At 33.1% G+C, this 19,601-nt stretch overlaps 1 protein-coding gene across 1 annotated transcript in view; it reads left to right on the top strand.

Annotated features, from left to right (window-relative positions):
• Positions 1 to 19,601, top strand: part of LOC143053725 (uncharacterized) — a 77,495-nt gene that overhangs the window by 9,964 nt on the left and 47,930 nt on the right. Inside the window, exons 4-5 of the mRNA XM_076226511.1 lie at positions 5,648 to 5,699; positions 19,016 to 19,273. Of these exons, the coding sequence (XP_076082626.1) occupies positions 5,648 to 5,699; positions 19,016 to 19,273 (310 nt within the window). The remainder of the gene's footprint in view (positions 1 to 5,647; positions 5,700 to 19,015; positions 19,274 to 19,601) is intronic.

Consider the following 19,601-nt stretch of genomic DNA (forward strand, 5'->3'; position numbering starts at 1 on the left):
AAAAATAAAATATTTCATGTCTTGGATAAACCTTTTGTGATTCATTTTTGGTGAGGTTCGTGTTGTTTATTCTTTAGATTTCTATGTTGTGTCGTGTGTACTATTGTTTTTCTGTTTGTCTTTTTCATTTTCAGCCATGGCGTTGTCAGTTTGTTTTAGATTTTTGAGTTTGACTGTCCCTTTGGTATCTTTCGTCCCTCTTTTAAATAAATAGGATGACTTTATTTAGTATGTGCATACATGTACCTTGTAAGGTCCCCATGTCTGTCAGACAGTTTTCATTTGACCTCAATCTTATTTCATTGTTCAGTGATCAAGGTTAAGTTGTCATGTTCAAGTCCATATATCAGATACAATAATCAAAAATTATGCTATAATTGGTGTATGAAATGATTGTAAGGTGTACATGTCCAACTGGCAGGTGTCATCTGACCTTCACCTCATTTTCATGGTTCAGTGGTGTAATTTGATTTTTGTGTTGTTCTTTTTTTCTAATATTATATGCAATAGGTCAACTATATTTGGTGTATGGAAGTAAATTACAATGTACATGTCAGTCTTGCAAGTGTATTTGACCTTGACCTCATTTTCATGGTTCATTGCTCATTGTTAAGTTTTTGTGTTTTGGTCTATTTCTCTTGAACTATAATTAATAGGTCAACTATATTTGGTGTATCGAATGATTGTAAGTTGTATATGTCTGTTTTGTAGGTATCACCTGACCTTTACCTCATGTTCATGGTTGCTTGGTCAATATTAAGTTTTCATGGTTAAGTTTCTTTCTTGGATTCTATAGGCAATAGGACAACTATATTTGGTGTATGGAATGATTGTAAGGTGTATATGTCTTTCTGGTAGGTATGATCTGACCTTGACCTCATTTTCATGGTTAATTAGTAAATGGTAACTTTAAGGTTCTTTCTTAGATATCAAACGTAATAGGTCAACTATATTTAATGCATGTATTTATTGTAAGGTGTACATGTCTTGTATAGTTTATCTGACCTTGATCTTCTTTTCATGGTACATTGTTCATTGTTCACTTTTCCTGGTTGATATGTTTCTTAGAAACTATAAGCAATAGGTCAACTATATTTTGTGCCTGAAACGATTGTGATTTGTGCATGTATTTCTGGTTTGGTTTATCTGATCTTGACCAAATTTTCTTGGATCATGTAAAGTTTATGTGATACTTGAAGTAAAGCTTTATATTTAGGAATAACAACATAAATCAGTAGCCAGTAAAGGAGGTGAGACATGTCAGCGTGTGCCCTCTTGTTACAAATGTTAAGTTTTGGTCTGTTTTTCAATTACCAAAAATTGTAAGGTTTAAATGTCTGTCTGATAGGATTTATCTGACCTTGACCTCAATTTTGTAGATCTTTTAAAATGTTAAGTTTGTGTAATACTTTTAGTTAAATTTTATCTTTTAGACTTTCATTTAATCAATGGTCAGTAAAGGAGGCAAGATATTTCAGCGTGTGCACTCGTGTTATGTTTTGGTCTGTTTTTCAAATATTTATAACAATATGAGCAACATGTCAGCTATATTTTGTATATTGAATAATTGTAAGGTGTGCATGTCTGTTTCGCAGGTAGAATCTGACCTTGACCTAATTTTCATGCATGGTTTATTGGTCAATGTTAAGTTTTTGTTTTAATCTGTTTTTCAATTACCATAAGCCTAAAGTGAACTATATTTAGTGTATAAAAAATGTAAGGTGTATATGTCTGTCTGTTAGAATTTATCTAACCCTGACCTCAATGTCAGATCTTTAATGTTTAATTTGTGTAATACTTTTAGTTAAACCTTTATCTTAAAGACTTTCATGAAACCAATGGTCAGTAAAGGAGGCGAGACATTTCAGCGTGTACACTCTTGTTGAAGACATTTGACCTTTTATTTTTGGAAAAAAACTTTGTTTTGTTTAAAAGTGATAAATTATTTGCATTTGAGTCAACTCATCAGCTACAGTCCTGATATTACTTAATTGATGAGGAAAGAAGATCTACAAAAAAGTTTAAATGAATTAAGTTATGTTGAGTCTTTTTTTGTTTGTTTTTAGCTATAATAAATAGAGAGATACACATATTATCAACTGCGAGTACTCTAAGATCTGTACTTCGTGTCTTTTTGTTGTTGGGATGTACAAGTACCCGGCCACGTCTACTCTTTGTTTTTGTTAAATGTATTTCTAATTGTATTCATCTGATGAGTTTAGCCTTTTTCAATTGATTTTTATAGTTCGTTATTATGTTGAACTGTTACGCCACTGTCCCAGGTTAGGGGAGGGTTGGGATCCCGCTAAAATGTTTGAAATGCCACGTTGTGTATGTCAGTGTCTGTCCCAAGTCAGGAGCCTGTAATGCAGTGGTTGTCGTTTGTTGCTGTGTTACATATTTGTTTTTACGTTTATTTTTTTTTGTACATTAATTAGGTCGTTAGTTTTCTTGTTTGAATTGTTATACATTTCGGGGCCTTTTATAGATGACTATGGGGTATGGGCTTTGCTCATTGTTGAAGGCTTTACTGTGACCTATAGTTGTTGATTTCTGTGTTATTTGGTCTCTTGTGAATAGTTGTTTTATTGCCAATCATACCACATCTTCTTTTTAGCTCACCTGGCCCAAAGGGCCAAGTGAGCTTTTCTCATCACTTGTCGTCCGTCGTCCGTCGTCGTTAAATTTTACAAAAATCTTCTCCTCTGAAACTACTGGGCCAAATTTTACCAAACTTGGCCACAATCATCATTGGGGAATCTAGTTTAAAAAGTGTGACCGGTGACCTAGTCAACCAACCAAGATGGCCGCCATGGCTAAAAATAGAACATAGGGGTAAAATGCAGTTTTTGGCTTATAACTCAAAAACCAAAGCATTCAAAGAGCAAATCTGACATGGGGGTAAATTTTTTCATCAGGTCAAGATCTATCTGCCCTAAAATTTTCAGATGAATCGGACAACGTGTTATTGGATTGCTGCCCCTGAATTGGTAATTTTAAAGAAATTTTTCTGTTTTTGGTTATTATCTTGAATATTATTATAGAGATAAACTGTCAACAGCAATAATGTTCAGCAAAGTAAGATTTACAAATAAGTCAACTTGACCGAAACTGTTAGTTGACCCCTTTTGGAGAAATTGCCCTTTATAGTCAATTTTTAACCATTTTTCGTAAATCTTAGTAATCTTCTTCTCTGAAACTACTAGTCCCAAATTAATCCAAACTTGGCCACAATCATTTTTGGGGTGTTTTGTTTAAAAAATGTGTCAGATGACCCGTCCAACAAACCAAGATGGCCGCCATGGCTAAAAATAGAACATAGGGGTAAAATGCAGTTTTTGGCTTATAACTCAAAAACCAAAACATTTAGAGCAATCGGACGTGGGGTATAATTGTTAATCAGGTCAAGATCTATCTGCTCTGAAAATTTCAGATGAATCGGACAACCTGTTGTTGGGTTGCTGCCCCTGAATTGGTAATTTTAAGGAAATTTTGCCGTTTTCTGTTATTATCTTGAATATTATTTTAGATAGAGATAATCTGTAAACAGCAATAATGTACAGCAAAATAAGACCTAAAAATAAGTCAACATGACCAAAATGGTCAATTGACCTCCTAAAGGAGTTATTGTCCTTTATAGTCAATTTTTAACAATTATCATAAAATTTGTAAATTTTTACTAACATTTTTTACTGAAACTACTGGGCCAAGTTCATTATAGATAGAGATAATTTTAAGCAGCAAGAATGTTCAGTAAAGTAAGATGTACAAACACATCACCATCACCAAAACACAATTTTGTCATGAATCCATCTGCTTCCTTTAATATTCACATAGACCAAGGTGAGCGACACAGGCTATTTAGAGCCTCTAGTTTCCCTTTTTTTTTTCTTAAATAAGTTGGTTATTTCTGATTTATATATAAAAGCAAATAATAATGGTATGGCAGAAGATACACACCAAACAGTATGTGTACATTATTGTATTAAGTATTGTGCAATAGCAAGAAATTTTCAATTGCACAGTATTTCGCAATAGCAAGAAATATTCAATTGCACAGTATTGCACAATAGCAAACAAAAAATCTTCAATTGCACAGTATTGCGCAATAGCAAGAAATATCCAATAGCACACTATTGCGCAATATCAAGAAATCTTCAATTTCACAGTATTGCACAGTATTGGGCAATAGCAAGAAATCTTCTTATGCAGAATATTGCGCAATAGAAAGATATCTTCAATTGAAATTTAATACAAATTTTTTAACCCATTTAATTTTTTTTAGATAATTCACCACATTTATTTTGTGTCAGAAACCTATATTATTTCAAAAATTTGATCACAATCCAAATTCAGACAATATCAAGCTTGAATATTGTGTCCAAACTTGCAACAATTGTTCAGTTTTTGACCTCTGGGGTCGTATCAGGCTGCGCTCAGCGAAGCATTTTATTCCATTTGTAAAGGGTATAACTCTTAAAGTGATGCCTCCAAAATTCAAACTTGATCGGTATATATTTTGTGATAATAAGCATTGTGTATAAGTTTTATAACATTTGGTTGAGGCCGGAAAGCAAATTTGGGATGTACAGGTGGACGAACGGACGGACTGACGGACGGATGGACGAATGAACAGATGGACAAATGAACGGATGGACAAAAGAACGAACCGACACACAGACAGATAAACACAATTATAAGTCAAAATTTGTCATTTTTAAAGGTCAATAACTCCTGTTGTGTATTGCTTTTTGTCATATTGACATATTTGTAGATCATGTATAGCTGTAAGTTTATCACGACGGAAGCCAAGTGATTAGCAAGCACTAATGTGTTGACATGAATTATTATTGATATTATGATTATGATCATAATTACAAATTAACTGTTTACAAAACTTTCAGTTTTTATGAATACTAAGAATTTTCTACCACAGGAAAAGATAGTTTTAGCGTGATTTGGCAAAAACCCTCGAAATTTTGGGTCCTCCATACTTTTCAACTTTGTACTTTATTTTGCCCTTTAAGTTTTAGCCTTGTCTGTCTGAACATACGTCCATCCGTACGTCCGTTCGTCTGTTCATCCATTTGTTTCACGCTTCAGGTTAAAGTTTGAGCGATATCAAGGCACCGTCGAGCCTCTAGCTTGTTTATACCCTAAATACTACGTACCTTGAAGGACATTTTTTTATACGATTGTACATATCATGGATACTTGATTTACTCGATTTTACGTATGCTTAAAATGAAGGTTATCCAAAATTGGACGGATACATTGTATCAAGACAAATGATAACAAGTGTGAGATCACTGCGGAATATTAGAATATTCCACCTATGGAACAATTTTCCATTTAAAGGTGCATTCAAAATGCATTTGGAAATCAACATGAAGCAAGTTTATGTCTACAAGGGAATGTTCCAAATTCAAAAACCACCTTTACACTGTAAACTATATATATATATCTTTACTCTAGGCCACACATTTTCCTGAAAAATATGAAAATTTGTTCGATATAAATAGTATATAATGTGAAACATTTGTTTTATAAAGTATATTTTGGGGGGTTGATATAGTTTAGAATTTTTATAGTGCAACAAGTGACAGGAGTAAAGATATATTCACAGTGCATATTCCTAATTTTTCAGACTGTCATGTCAGAGAAATCTTCAGGCGTGACTGCTGGACTAGGGATAGAAGGTAATTTTCTTAAACTTTATTTCATTATTAGTTTATTATTACTCTAGGAATTGCAGAATAACAACATGTTTTTTTTATACGACATCATGCAGTTAACTGTAATGTATTGATGAGATTAATCACTATAAAAGATAACTTGGAGCTATAGTGTTAGCAGCTTTCCAATATATATATGAAATACATGACATAGCAAGTACCATCAAATAAATGGTCTTCTATACGATGCTATAATACATGTTTATTTGTACTTTGCAATTGCAAGCAATATTCTACTTTGCTTGAATTATTTCCCCAAGAAAAAAGATAGCCATTGTACAGACAGCAGGCTAACATAATAGCTATTAGAAAACATTTATTTTTGTCTCACCTGTGACCTAAGTCATAGAAAGTGAGACATAACACTCCAATAATGTCATGCATCAGTCATCAAGGTAAAGCTTCCGTTGTCAAGTCCGTTTCTAAGATACTATAAACAAAATGTAAACTATATTTGATGAATAGAATTATTGTAAGATGAACATGTCTGTCTGGCAGCCTTAATCTGACCTTGATATCATCTTCATGGTTCATTGGTCAATGTTGAGTTTTGTTTTTGTCCGTTTCTCGGATCCTATAAGCAATACATTATAGGTCAACTATATTCTGTTTTCGAGATGATGGTAAGGTGAACAAGTCTGTTTGGCAGGATTCATCTGACAAAATTAACAAATTAAACAAAACTTACCTAAGTTGTAGTTTGATGTTAATTTGGTAAGGTCCAATCTACCAGAATCACATGAGTGAACAGATGATCACATGATGCAAATCAGACTTCAGAGTGGAGAAAGTCAGGAACTGAAACTTCCATAATGAGGGTGGGCACAAATCACAACTCGGGCGGGCATGTGATTCTGGTAGATTGGACCTTACCAAATTAACATCAAACTACAACTTAGGTAAGTTTTAATTAATTTGTTAATTTAGTAAGTCCAATCTACCTATAGAATCACATTAGTCTTTAGAGTTCAGTTCTGCACTTTCAGTAAAAATCTTTGTAAAGTAGCAACAGTTATACTAAAAACTCTACATATTCCACTACTTGGAAAACTCTACTAATTCTAAATTTCGGAATTATATACATCATTATATACACAAACTATCTAATTTTCTCTTGGCCAATAAGATTTCATTACTGAAGGAGCTGTCATTAGTAATTGGTCTTTGATAAAATTTTCGAAACACACTATCTTTCCTCCATCCAGCTGTGCGAAGAATTGTAGCTATAGGAATTCGTCCACTAACATAGGAAGTAGCAGCTCCTCTAGTACTATGAGGTGTAAAGATTGTCATATCTATTCCAGCCATAATTAAAACTTGTTTAATCCACTTAGCAATGGTACCCTTTTTTACAGGTTTATACGGTTTTTGGAAACTCAAAAACAATTGAGTGTTATTTAATCTTAATTTATTTGTGCGTTCTAAATATTCATGTAATGTATGAACCACACAAATCCTATAATCTGGCTTAAATGCTTCTATAAATATCTCTGGTAACTGATATCCAGGTCTAGTTTGCTTAAGCAAGTCTCCATATCTAATTTTAACTGAGTATGTATCAAGTTCCAAATTCCTAATATCTATTAAGAAAATACTCTGCATTCTCTGACCTGTTGTTAAAGCTAATAACATAGCCAATTTAAATGTTATATTTTTTAATGTAATATCTTTGTTCCAAGTCTTTAAAAGACTTAGCACCATTTCCACATTCCAGGTACAATTATACCTAGGTAAAACAGGTTTCTTATTAAATATTCCCTTCATAAATTGTTATACCCCATGCAACGAAGTTGCGGAGGGTATAATGTTTTTCACCCGTCCGTCCGTCAGTCCGTCCGTCCGTCCGTCCGTCAGTCCGTCAGTCCTGTTTCTTGTCATCGCAACTCCTCTCAAACCACACAACAGAATTTCACGAAACCTTTTCAGATAATAAGGACATACTATGTAGTTGTGCATATCGACGGGAAATTACGATTCAATTTTTTTTCTAGGAGTTACGCCCCTTTGAACTTATTTACTTTAATGTACTACTGCAACAGTTTGTCATCGCAACTCCTCTCAAACCACACAACAGAATTTCACGAAACCTTTTCAGATAATAAGGACATACTATGTAGTTGTGCATATCGACGGGAAATTGAGATTCAATATTTTTTTCTAGGAGTTACGCCCCTTTGAACTTATTTACTTTAATGTACTACTGCAACAGTTTGTCATCGCAACTCCTTTCAAACCACACAACAGAATTTCACGAAACCTTTTCAGATAATAAGGACATACTATGTAGTTGTGCATATCGACAGGAAATTGAGATTCAATTTTTTTTCTAGGAGTTACGCCCCTTTGAACTTATTTACATTAATGTACTACTGCAACAGTTTGTCATCGAAACTCCTCTCAAACCACACAACACAATTTCACGAAACCTTTTCAGATAATAAGGACATACTATGTAGTTGTGCATATCGACGGGAAATTGCGATTCAATTTTTTTTCTAGGAGTTACGCCCCTTTGAACTTGTTTACTTTAATGTACTACTGCAACAGTTTGTCATCGCAACTCCTCTCAAACCACACAACAGAATTTCACGAAACCTTTTCAGATAATAAGGACATACTATGTAGTTGTGCATATCGACGGGAAATTGCGATTCAATTTTTTTTCTAGGAGTTACGCCCCTTTGAACTTGTTTACTTTAATGTACTACTGCAACAGTTTGTCATCGCAACTCCTCTCAAACCACACAACAGAATTTCACGAAACCTTTTCAGATAATAAGGACATACTAGGTAGATGTGCATATCAACAGGAAATTATGATTCAATTTTTTTTCTAGGAGTTATGCCCCTTTGAACTTATTTGCTTCAATGTACTTCTGCAACAGTTTGTCAACTCAACTCCTCTGAAAACACACAACAGAATTTCATGAAATTTTGTAGATAATAAGGACATACTATGTAGATGTGTATATTGACAGGAAATTATTATTCAGTATTTTTTCTTATACAATTTTTTTTTTCTTATACTTATTTAATTTCTCCAATGACAATGTGGGGACGTGGGGTATGTGAGCGTGCTCACTAAGGTTCTTTAATTTAACATGAAAATGTTTTCCAATTTGCACATTAGTAATAAGATAAACAAAACTAGATACTGCTGATTTAGCAGTATTAACAGCACTATATCCTAAGCCGTTTATATGCAATTCTAACAAAAATTTTAATACACTATTTACAGATGGATCAAATCGATCCGTTTTTTCTTTGTCACAAAAAAGCAGCCACTTTTTGATATATGTCCCATACTGTTTTTTGGTAGAATCTCTCCAGGAATTGATGATGATGTCGGCAGCCTCTGCTGATACTCCTCCCTCACACATTTTATTCCTGAGATCTTGAAAGCCGCCAATCTCATGTTTTTCAAAGGATGAGTTTGATTTGTTTTGGGATTCATCAGAATCGTTTCCACTTTTGGCAAAATATATGGTTGATCGCAAATCATTTGTAGTAGCTGCGGAAACCAAGGAAAATAAAGGTGCTATGACTAATGCGGTTGCTTTTTCCTGACAAATTTTCTGTAACACTGCACTGATCACACTGAAAGGAGGGAATATATATGCATAAAATGTATTCCAAGTTAAAGAGAATGCATTAACAGCCAAAGCCTTCACATCCCGGCCAAAGGATACATATTGTTCTAATCTATTGTTATGTTTTGATGCAAATAAATCAATGTCACATGGACCAAGTTTATTCATTATACACTCAAAAATACTATCAATAATCATCCATTCCATATCTGAATTAGACTTGTGTCTGCTTAACGCATCTGCTTTTATATTTAACGAATCCCTGGGATATGAAAAACACTAAGCCAAATTTGTCTATGTATACACCACAACCATATTTCTTTAGCTAAATTATTTAACTCTTCTTTTCTTCCTCCCAATTTATTCAAATACTTAATAGCAGTTGTATTATCAAGAAATAATTGTACATGTTCATTACGAGTTCTGCAACAAAAGGCTTTTAATGCAAGAAAAGCTGCTTTCAGTTCCAAAAAATTTATATGTTTATTACGTTCACTCAAACCCCAAACACCTGATAATGTAAGATTATTTGTTACATCAAGAGCTCCATATCCTAACATACTACTGTCAGATTCAATTTTTCTATCTGGTGGCTTAAAAACAATTGGTTTATAACTATTATGAATGTTTTCAATCCACCAGTTTATACATTGTTTACTCTCATTTGATAATATAATTTTAGCATCAAAATTTCCTTTATTCAATTTTAATTCAACATCCTTTTGTATTTCTAAAGTTTTGTAAAAAACTGGTGCATATAAGACACCATGTTCACTAGCAACCAATTTTCCAATTAACTGCGCAAATTCACGTATGGTAACAAAACACTTCCTTAACAAAGTTCTGCATAATTCCACAATATTTGCAACTTTCTTTGGTGCTAATTTCACTACCATGCTCACAGAATCTATACTGAATCCTAAATAAATTCAATGTTTTGAGCAGGCACAACAACTGATTTTTCTTTATGTATAGTAAATCCAAGGCTATCAAACAATTTCATTGTTTCTTGAACATTATTTAGACATTCCTCATAAGTATCCCCTACCAATAAAATGTCATCAATATACGCACAATTAACATATCCTTCTTTCCTTAAAGAAGATAACACAGGTTTTAACAACTTTGTGAAAATGCGAGGAGCTGGTGATAAACCATTAGGCATAGCTGTAAACTGATACAATTGACCTTTCCAAGTAAATCTCAAAAATCTTCTATCTTCCTTTTTTATTCCTAAGCTGTAATATGCATCTTTTATATCCAACTTTGCAAAGAAATTTTTATTTTTTACTAATTCTAATGCTGACTTGAAAGTTTCCATCTTGAAATGTTTATATTCCAAATGCTCATTCAGATTACTTAAATTTAATATTAATCTAAATGATCCATCAGCTTTAGGCCTAAAGAAAATACTAGATAATACTTCCCCATACTGATGAATTACAGGTTCAATAACCTTTTTGTGTAAAAATTTTGTTAACAGATTGTCGATAACTATTTGTTCACTTTCATTAAATTTAATTTCTTTCCGTGAACATTTACCACATGGTTCACATTCAAATTCCAAGTGATAACCTTGACATACAATATTCAAGAGGTTTCTATCACTTGTAATTGTTTTCCATGTCTCACTATACTGAGATATTTTTCCCGCAACAAAGTTGTCAGTAGTATTATGCAGACAATTAAGATTTAATAATGTACATGTACTTACATTACTATTACTAACTGTGTCCATTTCTAATGACCCAGATTCATCTTTCCTTTCTTGTTGTAGGGTTTCTTCTGCTCTTGTCGAATCTGGGCCTTTTTGGCTTAAAAATTGTTTTTAAAACCACTTTTCCCTTTGAAACTTCCATTGGCATTGTCAGACTTAAAATTATCATTCCGAGAATAAGTGTCCTTAACTTCAGGAACAATTTTTTGTGCCTTATCCCTGTTCCATGTACTTTTAACTTTCATTTTATTGCCCAGTTTAGTACTATCGTCTATTTCTTTCATCCGTTGTTCCAGATTTTCTCTGTCCCCAAATAAATAGTTTGGCGAAATTTTCTCATCTAAATCGTGGCTCAGGGCTAAATATTTTTTGTCTAAGCTGGCGTTAGCAACTTCCTTCTTTGACTAGACAGATCTCTATGAGCATACAACAACAAATTTAGGGAGTCCAGGGATAGTTCAAACGTTTCTTCCGATTCTTCCGATGAGCTTTTCAAAGACTTTTCCATTAGCTGAACAACCGGTATCATCCTTTTAACAAGATACCCCTGGGTTCTTTGCAAGGATCTGTCATTATCTTTCAGACGTTTAGATGTTTCCTTAGAACTCTACAGCACTTTGTTCACTTTAGGAACCTCTAGAAATTCACAATTCTCTGGCTGAACAAATTTATCCACTAATTCCTGAACTTCTTTATTTTTATGATCTACGGCAGACTCCGCCCCTTGATTAACAATTTTTGCTATCTCCTCGTGTACCGGGGATCCTAATCTTGGTTTCTTGGACAAAATGTTCTCAACTTTTTTCATTTTTTCCATTTTGGACATACTCGTCGTAACTTTTATTTTTTTTTTGAGTTGGTTCCTCCGCCTCATGATGCTCCTCATCTTCCTGGGAAAACTCATAATCCCGTTCCGATTCCTCCTCCGAGACACTGTCATAAAAAGTATTCGGAGATTTGCCCCGTCTATTGTTTCTCAACTGCGTCAGCGCACTAGGCCCAATCGGATCAGCTGTTTTGTGAAGAACCGCATTTTTAATTTCAATTACGGACTTGGTAAGCTCATTAATAGCTTTCTGCTGTTCAAAATAAAGTTTTTGATTGTTAATCAATTGCTCATTGTATTGAGCTAACAAATCTGGTCTCTGTTAATTAACTTCGACACTTGCGGTAAAAGGTACATAATTAGGCTCCGCCCCCTTTTTGTTTTTATCAACTGTCGCTCGCTTCGGAACAGAATGTAAACGGGTAGGCTGTGAAGATGATGGAGCGCCAGTATGAATCAACTGAAGAGAACCATCATCCTTCACCACTATTGCCTGGTCTTGGAAAACATTGCAGTTTTCCACCACTGGATCCAAAATAATACATTCCTTTGCCATTGTTCGGAATTTCCTAAACACACATGCCCTCTCTATCAGCGCAAACACATTAACAAAGAAAATTGTTTACAAACATAATTTCATGTCAAATGAAAATTATGAATAACATCATAATAGTAAAACTTTCAAACTACGAACAATTCCTGACTATCCAAACACTAACATATACGAAATTTTAATTTTTTGTCTCCGAAATAAATAGTCTAACTTTGCATTACAAAGGATCAACCTCGTTCTGATTTGCATCATGTGATCATCTGTTCACTCATGTGATTCTATAGGTAGATTGGACTTATACTAAATCATAATCCTGGTACCTTTGATAACTATTCACACCACTAGGTCGATGCCACTGCTGGTGGATGTTTCGTCCCCTAGGTTATCACCAGCCCAGTAGTCAACACTTCGGTTATGACAAGAATATCAATAATGTGGTCATTTTTATAAATTTCCTGCACGAAGTCGGAGGGAATTTAACGTGTGTACTATGTCCGGCTGTCTGTCATTAGATTGCTGACTTAGGACAGGTGAAAAGAATTACAGCGGGTTTTAACGTTTCAATGGTACCAAACCTTCTCCCGGTTTTTAAAGAATAGTATAATATCGCAACATAGAAAGACACACTAAAACATATCAATTGGAATGACTTAACTCAATCAAGAAGCGTAGTAACACAAATTTACACGCAATGGACGAATACATTTGATCTGTGATACAATGTAACTACATAGTGTATAAAAATAAGTGAGGATTAAAGTAAAAGTATAAAACCGCTGTGGAATGTTAAACAAATTTAGAAAAAACAACTATGGAAAAAAATACGTCATATAATAATCAGGTAAATGAAAATAAGAAATTGTGTTTGATTCGTTATCTGTCAATCACCTGAGTAAATACCTGCCAACCTGACAACCCATCTTTTTACGAGAATTAAATGTTTACACTAGTCTAGACTACACAATACAACTTTCGTTGAGGACATACACGAGGGTCCATAGGCATTCCTTAAATTTTGTATTCTTTATATGCTTTTTTCTTTGTCTAAATACAAATAACGCTCATTTTTAGCTCACCTGGCCCGTAGGGCCAAGTGAGCTTTTCCCATCACTTTGCATCCGTCGTTGTTAACTTTTACAATAGTCTTCTCCTCTGAAACTACCGGGCCAAATTAATCCAAACTTGGCCACAATCATCTTTGGAGTATCTAGTTTAAAAAATGTGTCCGGTGACCCGGCCTTCAAATCAAAATGGCCGCCACGGCTTAAAATAGAACATAGGGATAAAATGCAGTTTTTTGCTTATAACTCAAAAACCAAAGCATTTAGAGCAAATCTGAGATTTGGTAAAATTGTTAATCAGGTCAAGATCTATCTGCCCTGAAATTTTCAGATGAATGGGACAACCCGTTGTTGGGTTGCTGCCCCTGAATCGGTAATTTTAAGGAAATTTTGCTGTTTTTGGTTATTATCTTGAATATTATTATAGATAGAGATAAACTGTAAACAGCAATAATGTTCAGCAAAGTAAGATTTACAAATAAGTCAACATGACCGAAATGGTCAATTGACCCCCTAAGGAGTAATTGTCCTTTATAGTCAATTTTTAACAATTTTCATAAAATTTGTAAATTTTTATTAACATTTTCCAATGAAACTACTGGGCCACGTTCATTATAGATAGAGATAATTGTAAGCAGCCAGACTGTTTAGTAAAGTTAGATGTACAAACACATCACCATGAAAAAACACAATTTTGTCATGAATCCATCTGCTTCCTTTGTTTAATATTCACATAGACAAAGGTGAGCGACACAGGCTCTTAATAGAGCCTCTAGTTTACATTTCTCGTTGAAATGATTTTAAAGTTTAACTTTTTGTAATTAGATTTCTTTTATTCTGTTCATTTATTTTGGTAATCTGCATTGTATTACCTAACTCATTTATATTCCATAGTTATTCTTTCTATTTGTAATCCCAATTATTCTGTAGTTTTTGCCTATTTTTCTCTATTTTTTTTGCCATTGTTCTGTATTCTGTATACTCCATCTACACCCTATATATAGGCTGCTTTGTTTCTTGTCTGACAAGGCCCATGAATCGTAAATAAAACAATGTATAATGTATATAGACCCTATTGCGTTTACTTGTGACTATTGTAATTTCGAAATAAGCTTCATGTTTTTACTAGTCTGTCCGTTGTAATTATTAATATATATAGAAAATAATATACCTGTGTTTTCCAAGTTAATGTGCAAAAAGTAAAATCACAAAAATACTGAACTCAGAGGAAAATCAATTCGGAAAGTCCATAATCACATGGCAAAATCAAATAACAAAACGCATCAAAAACGAATGGACAAGAACTGTCATATTCCTGACTTGGTACAGGCATTTTCAAATGTAGAAAATGGTGGATTGAACCTGGTTTTATAGCTAGCTAAATCTCTCACTTGTATGACAGTCGCATCAAATTCCATTATATTGTCACCGATGCGTGAACAAAACAAACAGACACAATAGGTAAAAATGTCAAAAATAGGGGTACAGCAGTCTCAACATTGTGTTATCATCGTAATCACTAGTACTATAAAAACAACAAATGTAACGAAGAAGCACAAAAAGGCATACATCAAATTAACATCCTCATTTTGATTATATTATACGATTTTATTTGTCTATGTAAAATGCACCCATCAAGGAAGGAGGGTTTTGAGTACTGGTGTAAAATTGCGCGTTTGAAATTCGCACAGGTAGACATGAAATAATTTTGTCGTTCAAAGTATGACGGGATGCATAAATACAGTCACGCAAAATAGATATAACAAAAACTAACTTACAGTTAAAGTAATAATAATAAATAAAATAATAGTGTGGTTCAAAGTATGACGGGAAACATAAGTACAGAGTCACGTCAACATACAACAGAAAAGAAAAACACAGATTGAAAGAATTTCTCTGATTGATAGTATATAAACATGATAAATAAGACGAATAAATATATGTCTGGAGTTTCTGAGAAAACAGAGACAAAACAATTCATCGTAAACATGATAAAATGAATGCAAATTGAATTTAAAATACACAATTAAGCAAAGGCACACTAATTTATTCATTATACAATACAACTAAAATCACAATTCTTTATTAACAGATGGGTACATGAAGTGGAAAACTAATACAATTTCATGTCATATTGCTACTACTGACATGCCAAATTATAGTTTTGACCCCAATTTCACGGTCCACTGATCATATAAAAATATAGTGCGAGTGGGGCATTCGTGTACTATTGACACATGCTTATATTTCACCTTTTTTGTGTTTTGAGCAAAAACAAAAGGAGATAGAGAGACACATTAGACAGACAAAATGATCAGCAATAAAAGATAAATAAAATAGAAATGTTTTTATAGAATTCTATTCTTGTCTACAATGTTAGAGATAGCCCATTGCTGAGTTTGCGCATATACCTAGGTGAGTGACACAGGCTATTTAGAGCCTCTTGTTTTCTCTATTCGTTAGTTTTTGGACATTTTTCTCTATTTTGTAAACTATCAACACTGTCATATGTAGGCCTAAATACACGTCAGAAGTGTCTGAGAAAAAAACGATAAAAAGTAAAATCACAATGATACTAAACTCCGAGGAAAATTCAATACGGAAAGTCTATTATCAAATGGCAAATTCAAAAGCTCAAACACATCAAACGAATGGATAACAACTGTCATATTCTTGACTTGGTACAGGCATTTTCTCATGTAGAAAATGGTGGATTAAACCTGGTTTTATACATGCAGCTAGCTAAACCTCTGACTGTTATGACGGTTATTTCACTATATTGACAACGATGTGTTAAGAGAACAAATAAACATAATAGTTTAAAATGTCAAAAATAGAGGTACTGCCCTCAACATCCTGTTATAATCTGTATTATATCTTTTCTACAAAAGAGCCCTGTTTCATCTCAAAATGGTGATCGTATGAGATGTACACATGTACATATGCACACAACAAATTGGGAAAAATTCTGAAAAAAAACCCATCTGTTTTTAGGACAGGGGATGGGGTATGTGGTTAATTTTAAATTCAACTGGTCTTTTTGGAATTTCCTACCACTTTGCACGCAAGAAGAAATGTTGTAATCTATCAAATAGCACAATTGTAATTCTTTGATTTATGACTATTCTTTTGAATGAATTAACACTTTATTGTTATCAAAGTTACAAAATCACCCAAGTATTGTTAAATTCTGCATAGGGACAAAACATGTTGAATGAAAATCACTGTGGTTCATTGGCCTTTGAATTAATAAAAGCTTATTTACAAAGCAGTATACATTAACGTTCAAAATGTCGAATAAAAGTATATACAACAACAATTTCAAATTTACAACTGGACATAATTTCAATTAATGTCAACCCATTGATGTAAAATCAATACAAACTGAACTTTATATAAATAATTAAGCTAATGCACAATAATTTATTTTCAAAACAATGCAAAAAAAAATCACAATTCTTTATTATCAGATGGGTATATAAAATGTAAAATCTGCTATCAATACATTTACAAATCAATAAGCATATGGCTGTTAATTCACCGTAATATAATGTTAATTGAACACCTTCCTCCTACCCGATCTTCCATGGACAGCAGTGGGCGTGAATCCCACTCTATACTGTGGACCCGTGAGGGGGCGTGGACCAAAGATGTCCATATAATGCCCAAGTCAACCGTTGGCGCACTTAAGAAATGACAAAATGGCAGTTGTATCAAGCTGCGATCTGTGGAGCATTTATATATATATATACAGAAAATATCATAAATTACCAATTTAGTTAGCATTTTGTTCCAGTGCGATGCATTTTTAATCGATAAGGGATTATATATTGCCATGCAATACTCTCAGAATGCTTGTTCTAATTTATTTGCCTTTCATAGTCGATATGTAATATGGTACACCCTTGTCCGTCTTTCTGTTCGCCCTGTCTGTCTGGAGAATGCTTTGATAAAATTTAATGAAATATTTATGCAATATTTGAATCGATGGAATAAATATTTACTTTGATTTTCAAAAATGTGTTTGTCTGTGGTTCCATAGTTACTATATGTCAGATATGTATGTCAGTTTTGCACATGTTGTGCATTTACTATAATAAGTACACTTGGTTTGACTTATTTGAGATATGCACTAGTCTATTGTTGGGATTGATAAAAGTAGGCTCCCTTGTTATCATTTAATTGTTTTCCTCATTTACTCTATCGTAACCCTTACCCAATTATGCCCTGATTTCATCTTGCACGAGCAACACCACCAATGCCACATATGAAGCAGGACCTAGACCTCATTTGAATAAAGTTTCATATTTAAGGAGATGGAAAACCTTCATGCTTCAAAGCTTAAATACAAATGATGCTAAATGTTAAGAATTTTCTGTCAGCCATATGTACATTGACCTTGACCTCATTTTAAGGGTTCAGCCAGTGCTACAAAAAATTGTTTAACACATGAATTTCTGGTTTATTAGTAATATGAACATTTTCTTTATTTTTGCATACTAGAGTTATTGGAATTGACTAGATTAACGAAATATGTTAATGTTAAATGTTGTGAATTAACTCACTATGCTAGGATCAATTAACTCTTTACCATCTTTACACTTTACTTAAGCATTGTGCTAGCTGAGGAAAGTAAATTCATGAAAGCAGTTTTGATCATAAATATGTATTTTTTTTATTTCATTTACATGTTTGTTGGAATATGGAAACTATATGCACTTTTATTTTAACTGATCAATTCTTATTTAACACATGTTTAATACCTATAGTTTTTCATTTTATTCTTGCAACCATTTTAATATGCATATACAAATGTTGTATCTCTCTCTACTGTTGCAACTGGTTTACTTTATATAAATGCTTTATGCTTGTATTCCTACTATACCATGTATACTGGAAAAGAAAGTATATATGGTATATCAAATGACACAAAATCAACACTGCACCTGATAAAACAACACTTGTATTGCTGTTCTTCATTTCACACTGAGGCCTTCAATATTTAACCAAATGACTTATCTCACTGCAAATTCTAGATGGCTACTTTAACATGTTGGAGCATAATCTCAATGACAACTTCATCAGTGCATTTAAGAAAACAACTACAGGGTAATATCAACAAATTATAAAATATATTCGGGAAAGAAATTTTACAAATACTATCATGAATTGCCCGACATTTTTCCTGTAAAATGTGAAAACCATTTTTAAATTGTGGTACCTCCGATGCATATAAAGATACATTTTAGATAACTTGACAGTAAATTACTTATGGAAAAGACATAATAGGGCACCTTTATTGCTGTTTCCCATCCAAAAGTCACAATTAAGCCTTTGACAAAAATTATCACCTGACGGTAGGTTCAAAAGGCCCCTTAACTATTGTTTAATCATATAATTTTGCTAAAAAAAACTAAATATTTAATATTTACAAACATTAAAAAAATTTCATAACAGAATACTTATATCATAATAAATTGGGTAAGATAATGTTCTTCTTCATAAAAATAACTTCATATCTTTGACTTTGTAGATGAAGTTCCAACTGAAATAAAACTAATGACTAACAAAAGATCTGTTGAGTTGTACCTTAAATTACTTGAGTCAGGCTCTGAGAAAAAGAGAGACATACGTTTGGTAGTAGTTGGAAAGAAAGGGGCAGGAAAGACCTCATTGATTAAAAGATTGTTTGGTGAAGATGATACAGATGTTACCAGTACAAATGGAATAGAAATTCACAAAATTAAATGCAAAGCAAAATCTGATGATGGAATATGGAATAAATTAGATGGTATGATTTTTTATAGTTAAAGACAATTACAACAAATGTGTTAAACAATAAATCAAACAATTCCAATATACTTCTTTTTAAGATCAAATCTCTATTGAAAAATGTAACTTTAAATGTGGACATCTGTATATGCAATTGAGAATAACAAGCCATGACATGTCTTATAAAAGTTTAAGGTCTTATTGTCCCTAATCAGAAAGTAGGATGCTTTCCAGGTAGCAGTAGTCACATTTATAAAGCTTCTTATTTCAAAAGGTTATTTGAGCTGGTTAAGTTTGTCATTATCTGGTATACTGATGCCTAATGATCTGAGGTTTCAGTCTGGCAT

The sequence above is a fragment of the Mytilus galloprovincialis genome, chromosome 12 (assembly GCF_965363235.1).
Source record: "Mytilus galloprovincialis chromosome 12, xbMytGall1.hap1.1, whole genome shotgun sequence".
NCBI classification, from domain to species: Eukaryota; Metazoa; Mollusca; class Bivalvia; order Mytilida; family Mytilidae; genus Mytilus; species Mytilus galloprovincialis.